The sequence below is a fragment of the Lissotriton helveticus genome, chromosome 12, assembly GCF_964261635.1.
Source record: "Lissotriton helveticus chromosome 12, aLisHel1.1, whole genome shotgun sequence".
NCBI classification, from domain to species: Eukaryota; Metazoa; Chordata; class Amphibia; order Caudata; family Salamandridae; genus Lissotriton; species Lissotriton helveticus.
Genome location: NC_136073.1, coordinates 334,539,232 through 334,554,613, shown reverse-complemented (window position 1 = coordinate 334,554,613; position 15,382 = coordinate 334,539,232). Strand labels below are relative to the sequence as shown.

General features: G+C 42.5%; 1 protein-coding gene across 1 annotated transcript in view; it reads left to right on the top strand.

Annotated features, from left to right (window-relative positions):
- Positions 1-15,382, top strand: part of VAT1L (vesicle amine transport 1 like) — a 1,045,598-nt gene that overhangs the window by 654,961 nt on the left and 375,255 nt on the right. The window contains exon 5 of the mRNA XM_078671542.1: positions 9,841-9,944. Coding sequence (XP_078527668.1) covers positions 9,841-9,944 — 104 coding nt within the window. The remainder of the gene's footprint in view (positions 1-9,840; positions 9,945-15,382) is intronic.

The window sequence follows — 15,382 nt, the reverse complement described above, 5'->3', positions numbered from 1 at the left end:
AAGCTGGAGACTTCTTCAAGGGTTTTCTACCGTTTTGGGGCCCCATGGTCAATAGCAGAAATCTGAGACAGTTGACTCGTGTAGTAGAGTCAACTGCTAACATAACTGCAAGCGCCCTTGGTAATCTAACAGCAGAGCTTCAAGCGGATAGGCTTATGACGTTACAGAACCGTATGGTTCTAGACGTTGTTCTAGCGGATAGAGGTGGTGTGTGCAAGGTCATCCATTCGAGCTGCTGCATATTCATACCTAATAACGCTCCAACGGTTTATCAAGCCATCTCCAAGTTGCACAAAATCTCGGAGTCCATACACGAGGACGAGGGAGATTGGACGCTTCTAGGATGGTTTTGGGGTCTAATGGCGACTTGGGGTTGGAAGATTCTGATGATCATAGGGGTTGTCGTGACATTTCTGTTCACGTGTTGTCTTTGTGTACAGTGTGGTCCTGCCTTATGTGGCCTTTGTGCTACAACGTGTATAAGAAGGCCACCCGTTTCCAAGGAGACATTGATGGATAGAAGTATGTTCCAACAACATCTGAATGATCTGATGAATATCGAGGTCGACTCCGACTTCGACTAGTTCTTGCCTACATGAGGGCAAAAGGAGCGTCTGAGGTTCCGTAAAAATCGTTACGACGTTTTGGGCATGAACGAATATGGGCAAGTAAGGTATCTATGAACCGTAAATGACGTGTTCAGCAAGTGTACGCGTTTTCGCTACACTACTTGACGGGGTTCGCCTAATTTACGTGTTTCTTCATCTGAACCCTTGGGTTCCATTTTAGATACGGCATCCATTTTGTTTCTTGCCCTCACGTAGTCAGCGAACAGGCAACTGTCCGCATCGTGACCCTTTAGTTCCCAAGTCTTACGGAAGACGCATATTCCTTTCGTGCGTCTTTATGACCGGAGGAATGACACTGCAGAGGCAAATGGCTCAGCTTGAGGGTAATCTTGCCGTGCCGGTCTATTGTTTCAGCCGTGCATGTGCTGGGATCAAGCTCTTTGATCCTATGATCATGCTTCCGATATTACCCCCACACTCTTTTCTCTACGTGTGTCTGACTTCCTAGCAGCTGTTCTTGTCTCTTTTCTCTTGCTCATTTACAACTCAAGTGGAATGTGCCTAACGGTGGGAAGATGTGCTTTTACAGTTGGGAACCGGTAATGTTACTGTGATTATGTTCCGGGGTTCTGAAAACATGAAAGCGACCCTTTTGAAGTTTATTGTGGGAACTGGGTTGTAACCTTTTGTTCACATGTTGTGCAATGGCAAAATCTTGTATAAAAGAGAGCGACTCACATATGCAATTGGAAGCAGACTCTCAGAACCTACACTCTGTTGTACTTCTTGTGACTTTTGCCTCCCTGCAGTAATAAATGCTGATCTTTGACGCCGAAGGAAGTCTCCCGTGTCTCTGTCGTTAGTGCGCCAGAACAGGTATCCCACGAAGGTTTTAGGTGTTGTTCCCTGGCACCGCTGGGCCTTAAATAGCCTATTCCTTCAGTGTGTTTGCAGAGGGGTAACTAATTCCCCTTGCATACTGGGAGTCCCTGGGGGCCAACTAGCCCACCTGGAACCTCCAGTATGCGCCAGGGGGCTGCATTGCAGAGAGGTGTAATGAGGCTATGCCCCTTTTTACACCTCTCTGCAATGCAGCCCCCTGGCGCGTTTGCAGAGGGGGAACTAATTCCCCTTGCATACTGGGGGTCCCTGGGGGCCAACTAGCCCACCAGGAGCCTCCAGTATGCACCAGGGGGCTGCGTTGCTTTGTCCTGGGGGGCGGCGGTCCCCGGGGCAGTGTGAGGGGATTGGGGACCCCCACACTTCTTTATCACTATGCCCCCGCGATTTAGTCCCCTCGGGGGGTAATTTGAAAAAAAAACAGACCGGGTTTTTAAAAAAAAATTTGGGGGCCTTTTGTTTGAAGTTTTGTATTTTTCTACACTATTTTAGTAATGTGTTGCTTTGTTATGTTCACTGAAGTTATGTTAGTTATATTTTGATGATTAACTGTTATGTATATGTATTTGTGGGACTGTAATGTGTTTTGCTGGTGGGTTTTTATTTACTTTGCATGTTTTTGTCTACAAATGTGTCCTATTTGTATTGGGACCTTACTTTTTTTTCTAGGGAAATCCTTTTTGGTGTATCATAAACCATAGCTTTTTAATTTGATTTACTTTTTTTGCTTTATTGGAGTCTTTATTTATTTAAAACACTTCTTTGAGTTTATTATGGTTCCTACTTATTTTGGATTTCTTCAATAGATTTGTATTGGATTTGTTTCATTTTCGCATTTTTGGGGGGATGTTTGGACAATATTTTTCCATTTTTGGTGGATTATTCATTTTTTGATTACGTGACTAAAGACAAAGATCTGCAGGTACAAAACAGTATATTCTGAGTGATGCAGTCTGCCAAACCAAGTGTCTTCGAAATAGTCCATTATGGGGCTACGTTTGCTTCTATTTTGTTGGTAGAAAGTGGTTTCTATTAGTAAATTGTAGTGGTTGGCAACTTTTGTGACAGGAATGTAGGCTAGTGCTAACTTTTTCTGGTTTCAAAATTCACCCGATTTATAAATCAGGATCACGTGCCTCGCCGAACAACTACAGACTGATTGCACTTTTGGATATTGAGGCCAAGCATTACGCAGGCCTCCTTTTGGAGGACCTACGGCTCTGGGTAAAGGATCACAGTCTGATGCTGATGAACCAAACAGGGTTTGTTGCCAACTCAGGGACCAGGACAAATTTGCTAGCAGTATCAACTATTGTCGATAAAGCACTCTTAACTTCAAGGTCTGTGTTCTGCTGCTTTGTCGGCTTCAAAGCAGCTTTCGACAGAGTCCCCAGGGCGGCATTATGGGTAAAACTAAGGAAGTGGGGGATCCCAGAGAAATTACTAGAGGCAATCATCCAACTACATTCCCGTACCTGGGTTCGGGTGAAGTTGGGGTCTGGCACACATCTCTCGCGAAAAATTATGACAACTAGAGGTGTCAAGCAGGGATGTGTGCTGGCCCCCTTCTCTTTAACCTGTTTATAGCAGACCTGTCGGCGACTTTGGACGACACGAACAGCCATCCTCCAAAGGTGGGAGGCTCGGCGCTAAGTAATCTTTTGTATGCCGACGACCTGGTTCTCTTTAGCCTCACAAGGGTTGGGCTACAAAGGCTCCTAGACAAACTGCATAGCTACACAACTACAAACCAACTAGAGGTCAACTTGAAGAAAACGCAAGTGGTCCCCTTTGGTAAAAAACGACACGTTGGGGGCAGGTGGTCATTTAACAAGATAAGCCTCGTCACGGGTCAGTCGTATAAATACCTAGGTGTCCACTTGGATTCAAAGTACAATCTTATAAAACAGCGTAATGAGATTGCAGTTAAAGCCATGACCCTTGCGGTGTCTCTAGGTAAGCTTTCAAAAAAACTTTCAGGCCCTACCCTATCGCCCCTCTTAGAAGTAATGAGGGCAAAAATTGGCCCTACACTATCATACGGCATAGAGATATTCAGGGGAAAAATGAACTCCGTTCTGAATCAGCATACAACAAAAATTTATAAAAAGGTTCTCCAGCTGCCAAAGTCTGCATCTGCTGCACAGATAAGACTGGAGTTGGGGTTATTAAACTATGATGCCTCCAACATTGGGGCATATCTGAACCTCTGTCACAAACTAAGGCAGGCGGAACAAGGCACATTAGAATCTTTAGTCTGGTATGAAATCACCCAGAAAAATCCAGGAGGAACGTTTGGTCGCCTTCTTAATGATGCAATCCAGCAAATGTCAGCGGGCGAGTTATGGGCCCTTAACCCCAGCCGGATAGCATTCAAAAACGGGATTAAAAAATGCGTAAGAATGAGTTCACTTATAATGGATAAAGCCCACTTCTCGAAACGCAGACACGCTTGGGCTCTTGTAAACTCATACAGACGGCTAGCCCCCGCCTCCTATCTGGCCTGTACATACTCATTGCACTTAAAACGTGGCCTTATCGCTATTAGACTGGGGGACTGGCGATTTCTGCAAGATTTACCTGCCTGGCGACGCATGGGGGATGACTTAACCTGCAGAGGGTGCGGCAATACAGTCGAAACCCTATTGCATGTGGTCTGCCGTTGCCCAGCCTTTAATTCTGAGCGTAGGTGTAAACTTAAAGCCGAATGGAATAGGCTTGGTGTCAGGTCTTGTAGGCAAGCCATCATGGCAGCCCTGAATCCCGAAAATACTGCCTTAAATATAAAATTCACCAATTTTATCCAGCACGTATACCGTAACTTTAAGAGGCTTGGTTAAACGCGTCCTCTTTACCCCCTTTTTTTTCTTTTTTTTTTCTTTTTAACCATTCAATACATTTTATATTAAATTCCTAGATAAGGGAGGATGAAATGTTAAGATTAGTAGGCCCAGGAATGGTGGTTGTCTTTTTATATGTATATTTTATTGACAACAAGGGCAACATAACAACGCGGAAGAGAAGAGTTCGAATGTGTAATATGTTTTATAATCATCTCCTGTTTTTATGATTACCACCTTGTATTCTTAATTTTTCTTTTAAAATACTTTGGAACAAGGAGGTTTCTAGACAACCCCTACTTGATGGTTAATTGACTGTTGCTTTGGTTGTTTCTTTTTTTTTTTTTTTGCTTCACTTTTAACAGTTGATACTCAATGTGTTCATTGTTATCTTCTTTTAAAGATATATGTTCTATATCTAAATAAAGATTTTTTTTTTATGGTTTCATAGGAAAATTGGCTATATGTAGAATATTCTACACTTATTGCAGATTTTTGGAGGTGCCTCCAAATACTTTGATTGAAATTATAGTAACAGCCTTATTTGGCTGTTTGAGGGTACAATTTTTAGAATGGTTTGAATCATGGCTGTCTCAAAATCTTTGATTATTTTTGGGGATAGCAATTATTTGGTTTGTGTTTTATATGGTTTAGGTGCTCTTAGGAAATGCTTCTTTATTTATTTGGTAGTAGAGCATATATAAAAGGGATATTTGTGTTTTGATATACCACCATGTATGGTGTATATCTGGGTGAAATGGTTTAGAACACATTTTGAAGGTCCTATGCATTATCTATGTTTCACATTGTCTTAGTTTTAGTGCGTTATCTGCTGTGCAGAATATTACAATTCGTTTTTCATTATTAAGGTTGTCATGTAAAAGGAAATGTGTTATTGTTAAGTGTTCAGGAATGTGTATGTCTAGGCTATGTGTTCAGGGACTTTGGGAAGTATATCTTTAAGGATTTTGCTTATCGGTTCCGGGGAGCTACTTCTTGCCTCTCTCATATCCTGCAATATGCGTCTTACTTTTATTTCTGTTACATTTTGGGGGTGGCTGTGCTCTCTTATATGAATTGCAGCATCATCTTTTGTAGTTATCCTCCCTTACCATGCATTAGAATAATACTTAGAACATTTCCAATTAAAAGTTGATGCAGTTTTTGGCTGTAGGTTTATCCTATGTGATTTAGAAACTGCTTTCCTTTCTGCAAAGCGATATACTTTGCAGTTTCTGTCATTGTATCTGAAAGCAGTGTAGTACTATAAATATATAAAATATTGTAATGGTTGTATATTTATTATTTCCATTTAAAGTTATGCAATCACTTCTATTTGTCTTACTTACATGTATGTTGTTTATAGATGTTTCACACAATATTACAGCTTTTCCATTGGGGGTGTCATAATTTGGAGTAGGTGCTTTCTTTTCTGGTGGAAAGAAATGTAAGTCTCACTTTAAATGTTAATTTGTCATTAGTTTGTAGACGTTGGGGTAGTTAGGTTTATTTTTGCTCACTATTTGGGTGAGTTTATATTTTTGTATTACTTTATCTACACTTACTTTCCTATATCTTTTCGATGGTTTTGGATACTTGTTATTTTTAGGCAGTTTATCGCTGTGTCTAGGTGTGAGTTTTTCATTTAGGAAGACTTTGTAAAAAGACAAAAGTTGGATAGTATTTTATTAATTATTTGTTATTAAATGTTTGTATGTGTAATAGCAATTACATTTTAGTTTAGAAGTAACTTTTACTTACTTGGTTAGGTAGTTATTGAAATGTATATATTTTTTCTGTAATGGTTTGATGATATATCAGGAAAAAACTGTGCCAGCTGATTGGAATGCACTCATTAACAGGTCGGACTGCTTTTGATTTTCGAAGAGTCCTTTATTACAGCAGGTCAGCATGCTTCAAAATCCATTACAAATGCCGGACGCGTTTCGAAGCTAACTTGCTTCCTGTTCACAGGCTGTTGTGCAAAAGAGGCGGGGATTACGTGCAGGAGCAATCAGTCCTTATTAATGCTTTTTCCGCCCCCTGGTGGGCTTGCTCTGGTGCATTAGGGAAAAGCCTTCTGGGACTTCGAGTTCCTGCTTGTGTATTGCTTTCTTTGGTGAAGTCTGCCTTTTTGCATCCATTTCATTTGGGAGACAAGCGGACCTCGTTCAGCTCTTTCCCTGTTATTCTGCCAATTGTTAGATTCCGGTATCCCAAGGAAGCTCACAACTGTTTCTGTGATGGTGCATTCCACGACCCTTGGCAGGCCGTAATACTTCAGGAAAAAAACTGTGCCAGCTGCTTGTAATGCACTCAATAACAGGTCGGGCTCCTTTTGATTTTCGAAGAGTCCTTTATTACAGCAGGTCAGCATGCTTCAAAATCCATTACAAATGCCTGACGCGTTTCGAAGCTAACTTGCTTCTTGTTCACAGGCTGTTGTGCAAAATAGGCGGGGATTACATGCAGGAGCAATCAGTCCTTATTAATGCTTTTTCCGCCCCCTGGTGGGCTTGCTCTGGTGCATTAAGGAAAAGCCTTCTGGGACTTCGAGTTCCTGCTCGTGTATTGCTTTCTTTGGTGAAGTCTGCCTTTTTGCATCCATTTCATTTGGGAGACAAGCGGACCTCGTTCAGCTCTTTCCCTGTTATTCTGCCAATTGTTAGATTCCGGTATCCCAAGGCAGCTCACAACTGTTTCTGTGATGGTGCATTCCACGACCCTTGGCAGGCCGTAATACTTCAGGAAAAAACTGTGCCAGCTGCTTGGAATGCACTCAATAACAGGTCGGGCTCCTTTTAATTTTCGAAGAGTCCTTTACTACAGCAGGTCAGCATGCTTCAAAATCCATTACAAATGCCTGACGCGTTTCAAAGCTAACTTGCTTCTTGTTCACAGGCTGTTGTGCAAAAGAGGCGGGGATTACGTGCAGGAGCAATCAGTCCTTATTAATGCTTTTTCCGCCCCCTGGTGGGCTTGCTCTGGTGCATTAAGGAAAAGCCTTCTGGGACTTCGAGTTCCTGCTCGTGTATTGCTTTCTTTGGTGAAGTCTGCCTTTTTGCATCCATTTCATGTGGGAGACAAGCGGACCTCGTTCAGCTCTTTCCCTGTTATTCTGCCAATGGTTAGATTCCGGTATCCCAAGGCAGCTCACAACTGTTTCTGTGATGGTGCATTCCACGACCCTTGGCAGGCCGTAATACTTCAGGAAAAAACTGTGCCAGCTGTTTGGAATGCACTCAATAACAGGTCGGGCTCCTTTTGATTTTCGAAGAGTCCTTTATTACAGCAGGTCAGCATGCTTCAAAATCCATTACAAATGCCTGACACGTTTCGAAGCTAACTTGCTTCTTGTTCACAGGCTGTTGTGCAAAAGAGGCGGGGATTACGTGCAGGAGCAATCAGTCCTTATTAATGCTTTTTCCGCCCCCTGGTGGACACCCTTCTCCCAAAGTTACCTTCACTGCGCCGCAACCGGAAGCATAACCTCACTTTACTTCCTCATGACAAGTACTCTTGATATTTTTCCCTCGCACTCGTGCCGTTTTTAAAAAGAGAAAATCTCACACCTGTGGGCAATCAAACTGTGAACCACTCCGCCCCTCCTTTTTGTGAACAATGCCAATAAACTTCATCTCCCATGGTACCCCACATCACAATCAAAGAAAACATGCTCCCTCCAAATTAAATGCACCCTTTTAAGTCAAGCAAAATGTAAAGACATATGTCAGAAATAATGGAAACATCCAAAAAGGAACTGTGTAGCTGGGAGGGAGTTGCGATTTGTTGCACATATCGAGTACAATGGTGATTGACACTTTGGGAGATGGTAGGGTTTGAACACGGAGGGAGTGTCATGTGTCAGTGTAAATATCGTTTTTTTCTGTTTGGTTGAGGGTAGAGTTAGAGTAATCAGTTCGAGCAAACTAATAACGGTCGAGTAGCCAGCTCAATTGTGTCTTTATTTTATTTTCAGTTAAACCCCTGACGAAGAATTTTAATAATTCGAAATGCATTGGGAGTACGCTGATGTCATAAAACCACTGTTGAAACATGTTTGTCCTCACATGCCTCCGTTAAAGCCTGGATTGGCAACGTTTGGTATTTGAAAATGATGAATAAAGAATTCAAAATGAAAACATGCTGTCTCAGTAGTGGTGTAATTAAGGAAGATGTACGAGTTAAGATGTTGGATTGATATTGATAAACAGATAACAATGACGTAATTATGGAGCAAGAGTTTCACAAAGGAATGATTTCCTTAATCGCAGTGCGACAGTCGGGCGCAGGAGAGATGTGCCGCATTGGATTTGTTATATAAGATTGTATACATGGAGATTTTATGTGTTTAAGGACTAATTGGTCCAAATAATCTTTTTGTTTGAACTAGTGAAGAATAGGAAGTCGATATTTTTGTGATCGATATTTAATTTCTGATATTTATCTGATTCAATATTGTATGGAGTGATATTATATCCGTGATCTGTACATTTGTACTTGAGTTACCACTTTCCTGTTCTCCACATTCTCCACTATGATTATAGCAGGTTAATTTACGTCATCATTTCTTTACAATGCCTTGATCTTTAACTATGCTCAGAATCGCTTGAGATGTGAATGCATCTGAAAGTAGATTCCTGACAGCATAAGCAAAGCAATCGATGAAACCAGAACCATTTTCTGAAAAATATAATGTACTTAAAGAGCCACACAGCATAGGTTCCACTTGTAGAGGTATAATCCAGCAATATTTTGTTATTTTGTAGCTTACAATATTGCTGTGCAGTTTTGCACTGACATTTGAAACATGACTGGGGCAAAGCATAACTTATGCCTTGATCGGTGAGGAAAGTATGTTTTTTGCATTTGTGGTGGTGAAAATGCCAATTCAATCTATGTAAATTATAAATATTAGTGCATAAATGCACTGGCACTAGTTGCTATGTGTTTCAGGTGGAAATTAAATCAGCTGGAGACTTCACTAACCTCATCAATATAAGAAATTCTAACATTTAGACCATCAACTTGAGTAGGGGACTATGTGGTAATGATTAACAATTGTCTGCCACTTTTCTTGGTTTATGTTTTGTCACTACAGTACATCTGTTATTTAATTATGTGGCCTAGTGGCTAGAGCGGTCGACCATGAAGCTGGGGAACCAGTTTCAATTCTCGGCAGCAACGCCCAACATCCTGTGATTGTGGGTAAATTACTTAATTTCCCTGTGCCTCACAACATAAAAGAGTCCATCTGTAATTCAACTGGTGCTGGTGCTCAAATAAAGTGCTCTGTTACCTTCGGCTTCACGGTATTTAAAACTCAAGAAACACACCAGTCTTTGTAATGTGCTGTTCTGTTAATCCTTACATGTATGTACTTAAATACTTTTTCAAATAGTTTTGCAAGCAAAGCATCACACACATTGATGCATTTTACATTGTCTTTCTTTATGAATAGAAAGGCAGAACAGAAAAAAGCTGTGTGACGTTACATGCTGAGTGAAACTGTTTATTTTTATACATTTCAGAATAACGCCTGATGGAGTAGATATCGTTCTGGATTGTTTATGTGGAGAACATACAGGAAAAGGCCTCAGTCTCCTCAAACCACTGGGGACATATATTTTGTATGGTGAGTGTCAAACACTGCACACATTTTAAGCATCATGTTCTGAAAGCACTTCTTATAGACCTACAATATTTTCTCATGACGCACCGCCACTTAACGTGAATTTGTTTGCCCATTCGGTTTTGAATTTGTAGTGTGATCAGTAGGGCACCTGTTGGGAGTGCTACCGGGTGGTGACATGGGGCGGGGAGGGGCAGGGTAGGGAGTAGTAAACACCGGAATATGGATGAATGCAGGTAAGTTGACAATTAGGTCAATAAAATGAATTTTGTTGCGGGTGCTGCCTCGCATTTGGCGATGCAGCACGCGCAACATGCCTAGTTTGCAGTAGTGGTTCCGAGGCAAGCCTATGTCACATATGTGCTACAATTATAGCTACTCCTTGTTAAGACAAAAACAAATTCTTTGATAGAAATTCTACAGCCTGGGCCAGTAACAGTGGAACCCTTGCTCTTATTTAATGATGCACTCACTGATACTACGATGGCTATATGGCTGAAACCATGTTCTTGTCTGCCTGTTAGCCGGCAGGTTGTCATATGTCAAAGACCTGTGGCTGGTAATCTGGATTTTCTCACCAGGCACCCCTCTCCAGAAAGTCTTATTGTACATGCCTCAACTAGTTAGGTGAACGCTAGCTACTTTCCAAGCAATCTTCCAAACAGACAAACCAAAAGGATTGATGCCTATGTTTTGCTCTGCCACTTTGGCACTTTGATTCATAAACACAGTCTGCCTATTGTGCTGAAAGTCACCAGTCGTTTGGGACATGGCCAGTGAGATCTTGCCCGGAGGATCTGTGGGCCTCTCTGGCTTGGACGATACATACCATCAGTATGAAGCAACGTTTGTTATCCTCACTGGTTTTATACCATGGATTGCATTCTCACAGCAGTTGATATCAGTGTTGACTGTCATTGACATGCCGGGATGAGGTTCACTGGATTCCATTGATTTGCAGGCTTTGCTAATGCAAAAAGAATAATTGATGGACAGAATGAAGAACAATGTCAATAATTCACACCAGAACAGATAGCTGGGCTTAAATCCATTGTTTTTTTGCTCACCATGCCGTTCCAGTTTGGACCCAGCCATATGCAAATCAGTCTTGACCCTGCGCCCAATGGGAACAGTCCAGCCCGAACTGCCAGGCCAGGTTTTTCCTGGACTGGAAACAAGCATCCAAGGACCGGTTTTGGGCTTTCAGCCCTCATCAGCCAGAATGCTGTAGTGTAGTTCCTATTTCCCTAATAAGCTCTGCGCATTGGAATAATATACACTATAGTTTTAGCATAGCCTGAGGTCAGTATGGCCCTATTGAGTATATTAAACTTAATTACTTTGTGTGCCAGCTAACTCAGAGGCCACTAGAAACTCCTTGTAAACAAGAAGGGAGTAGTTTCTGGCAACTGCATAAACATGACAACTTTGTTTCCCCTTAGAACACTCTTGGAATCGTGGAAACAATAGATAACAGTTTCACTCAGCTAATCGTGCATGCTTAGTTTCTGTAGGGTTACACAGAAAGAGTAGACAGGCATTTCAATAAAAAGGATTTATTGAACAGTCTTATTTCTCGTATAAGAGATATGTGCTGTTACAATCATAACACAGTATGGGAGATATATTATGTACAGCGTGAGCACAAGAAAGAAATAATACTGCAATTGCATTGTCTTTTAGCTATAACACATATTCATATACATATACATAAATAACATAGGCAAAAAATGCAAGTACTCATACGATGCATTCTCTAACTAGTTCTACCCCAGTGTAACTAACCTAAGTGTAGTACAACGTAAGAAGTAGGTATTAAATTCTATAGTATGGTAAGCTATAGTGTGTATGCTAAATTTGTATGCTAAGAGTCCCTCTAGGTTCTAGTCAGCTCCATACCGTGGGAATGAGAGAGGTTGGAATCTCTTTCTGGGTCTCGAACTCTAACACCCCGCAAAGGGAGTCAGAACACTGGAAGCTGGATTCTCTGCGAGCAGGGATCACAGCGTCTTGTCATTGCATCTGGCTGGGACACAGGCTCCTCTAAGTCGAGGTCTCCTCTTACTTGCCGTGACGAGTCGTATTGAGCTGTGCAGCTGAGCCGTGGTTTGCCATGGTAATGGAAGGTATATTTATACCTGGAAGGTGCTTAGGAATTTTTACATTGACGTAAAGTCGGGCAGAGGAAGACGTCATGAATGAACCCTTAGGGTATAGCGGTTCATGCATAATAAATGAGTTCTTGAAGAAATCAATAATCCTGGGCTAGGGAAACTCCCAACAGCTTAAGGGTCTGGTTTCTAAGAACTCGTTGTGACGTTGGGGGTGGACGGATGTAGGTGACCGTGCCTGTAGTTGAATAGCATGGCTAATGCCTAAATAAGGACTGGGATCTTATGCCTATATAAGGGCAATGCGAATTGTGCCTATATAAGGACATGTATCAGGAAAACCTATATACGGACACCTAAAGTGGAATACAACACCCACTCCATTTTCGAATGAACGATTGTACTAAATGCTAAACATGAATGCAGAACAATGTCATACATTCACCCCAGTACAGAGATCTGGGCCTAAATCTATAGTTTTTTTGCTCATCATGCGATTCCAGTTTGGATCCAGCCATATGCAAATCAGCCTTGACCATGCGCCCAATGGGAACAGTCCAGCCCGTGCTGCCAGGCCAGGTCCTCCCTGGACTGGAAACAAGTATCCTAGGACTGGTTTTGGGCTTTCAGCCCTCATCAGCCAAGATAGCTTGACTCCAGTGGCATGGAGATCACGGGACCCACGTCTAGGCATACCCGTCCCACTCGGGGTGACAAATGCAAAAAGAACAATTGATGGACAGAATGCAGAACAATGTCATACATTTACCACAGTACAGAGATCTGGGTCCAAATCCATAGTTTTTTTTGCTCACCATGCCATTCCAGTTTGGACCCAGCCATATGCAAATCAGTCTTGACCCTGCACCCAATGGGAACAGTCCAGCCCGTGCATCCAGGCCAGGTCCTCCCTGAATTGAAAACAAAAATCCTAGGACCGGTTTCGGGCTTTCAGTTCTAATCAGCTAGGATAGCTTGACTTCAGTGGCATGGAGAGCACGGGACCCACTTCTGGGCATGCCCGTCCGTTTTGGGGTGACAAATGCAAAAAGAACAATTGATGGACTGAATGCAGAACAATGTCATACATTCACCCCAGTACATAGATCTGCGCCTAAATCCATTGTTTTTTGCTCACTTTGCCATTCCGGTTTGGCCCAGGCATATGCAAATGAGTTTTGAGTCTGCGACCAATGGGAACAGTCCATCCCGAACTGCCAGGCCTGGTCCTCCCTGGACTGGAAACAAGCATCCTAGGACCAGTTTCAGGCTTTCAGCCCTTATCAGCCAGGATAGCTTGACTCCAGTGGCATGGAGAGCACAGGACCCATCCGTCCCACTTGGGGTGACAAATGCAAAAAGAACAATTGATGCACAGAATGCAGAACAATGTCATACATTCACCCAAGTACAGAGATCTGGGCCTTAATCCATCGTATTTTTACTCACCATGCCGTTCCAGTTTGGACCCAGCCATATGCAAATCAGTCTTGACCCTGCGCCCAATGGGAACAGTCCAGCCCGAACTGCCAGGCCAGGTTCTCCCCGGAATGGAAACAAGCATCCTAGGACCGGTTCTAGGATGCTAGGATGCTTGTTTCCAGTCCAGGGAGGACCTGGCCTGGCAGCACGGGCTGGACTGTTCCCATTGGGCGCATGGTCAAGGCTGATCATCAGCCAGAATGCTGTAGTGTAGTTCCTATTTCCCTAATAAGCTCTGCGCATTGGAATAATATACACTATAGTTTTAGCATAGCCTGAGGTCAGTATGGTCCTATTGAGTATATTAAACTTAATTACTTTGTGTGCCAGCTAACTCAGAGGCCACTAGAAACTCCTTGTAAACAAGAAGGGAGTAGTTTCTGGCAACTGCATAAACATGACAACTTTGTTTCCCTTTAGAATACTCTTGGAATCGTGGAAACAATAGATAACAGTTTCACTCAGCTAATCGTGCATGCTTAGTTTCTGTAGGGTTACACAGAAAGAGTAGACAGGCATTTCAATAAAAAGGATTTATTGAACAGTCTTATTTCTCGTATAAGAGATATGTGCTGTTACAATCATAAGACAGTATGGGAGATATATTATGTACAGCGTGAGCACAAGAAAGAAATAATACTGCAATTGCATTGTCTTTTAGCTATAACACATATTCATATACCTATACATAAATAACATAGGCAAAAAATGCAAGTTCTCATACGATGCATTCTCTAACTAGTTCTACCCCAGTGTAACTAACCTAAGTGTAGTACAACGTACGAAGTAGGTGTTAAATTCTATAGTATGGTAAGCTATAGTGTGTATGCTAAATTTGTATGCTAAGAGTCCCTCTAGGTTCTAGTCAGCTCCATACCTTGGGAATGAGAGAGGTTGGAATCTCTTTCTGGGTCTCGAACTCTAACACCCCGCAAAGGGAGTCAGAACACTGGAAGCTGGATTCTCTGCGAGCAGGGATCACAGCGTCTTGTCATTGCGTCTGGCTGGGACACAGGCTCCTCTAAGTCGAGGTCTCCTCTTACTTGCCGTGACGAGTCGTATTTAGCTGTGCAGCTGAGCCGTGGTTTGCCATGGTAAGGGAAGGTATATTTATACCTGGAAGGTGCTTAGGAATTTTTACATTGACGTAAAGTCGGGCAGAGGAAGACGTCATGAAAGAACCCTTAGGGTATAGCGGTTCATGCATAATAAATGAGTTCTTGAAGAAATCAATAATCCTGGGCTAGGGAAACTCCCAACAGCTTAAGGGTCTGGTTTCTAAGAACTCGTTGTGACGTTGGGGGTGGACGGATGTAGGTGACCGTGCCTGTAGTTGAATAGCATGGCTAATGCCTAAATAAGGACTGGGATCTTATGCCTATATAAGGGCAATGCGAATTGTGCCCATATAAGGACATGTATCAGGAAAACCTATATACAGACACCTAAAGTGGAATACAACACCCACTCCATTTTCGAATGAACGATTGTACTAAATGCTAAACATGAATACAGAACAATGTCATACATTCACCCCAGTACAGAGATCTGGGCCTAAATCTATAGTTTTTTTGCTCATCATGCGATTCCAGTTTGGATCCAGCCATATGCAAATCAGCCTTGACCATGCGCCCAATGGGAACAGTCCAGCCCGTGCTGCCAGGCCAGGTCCTCCTTGGACTGAAAACAAGCATCCTAGGACTGGTTTTGGGCTTTCAGCCCTCATCAGCCAGGATAGCTTGACTCCAGTGGCATGGAGAGCACGGGACCCACGTCTAGGCATACCCGTCCCACTCGGGGTGACAAATGCAAAAAGAACAATTGATGGACATAATGCAGAACAATGTC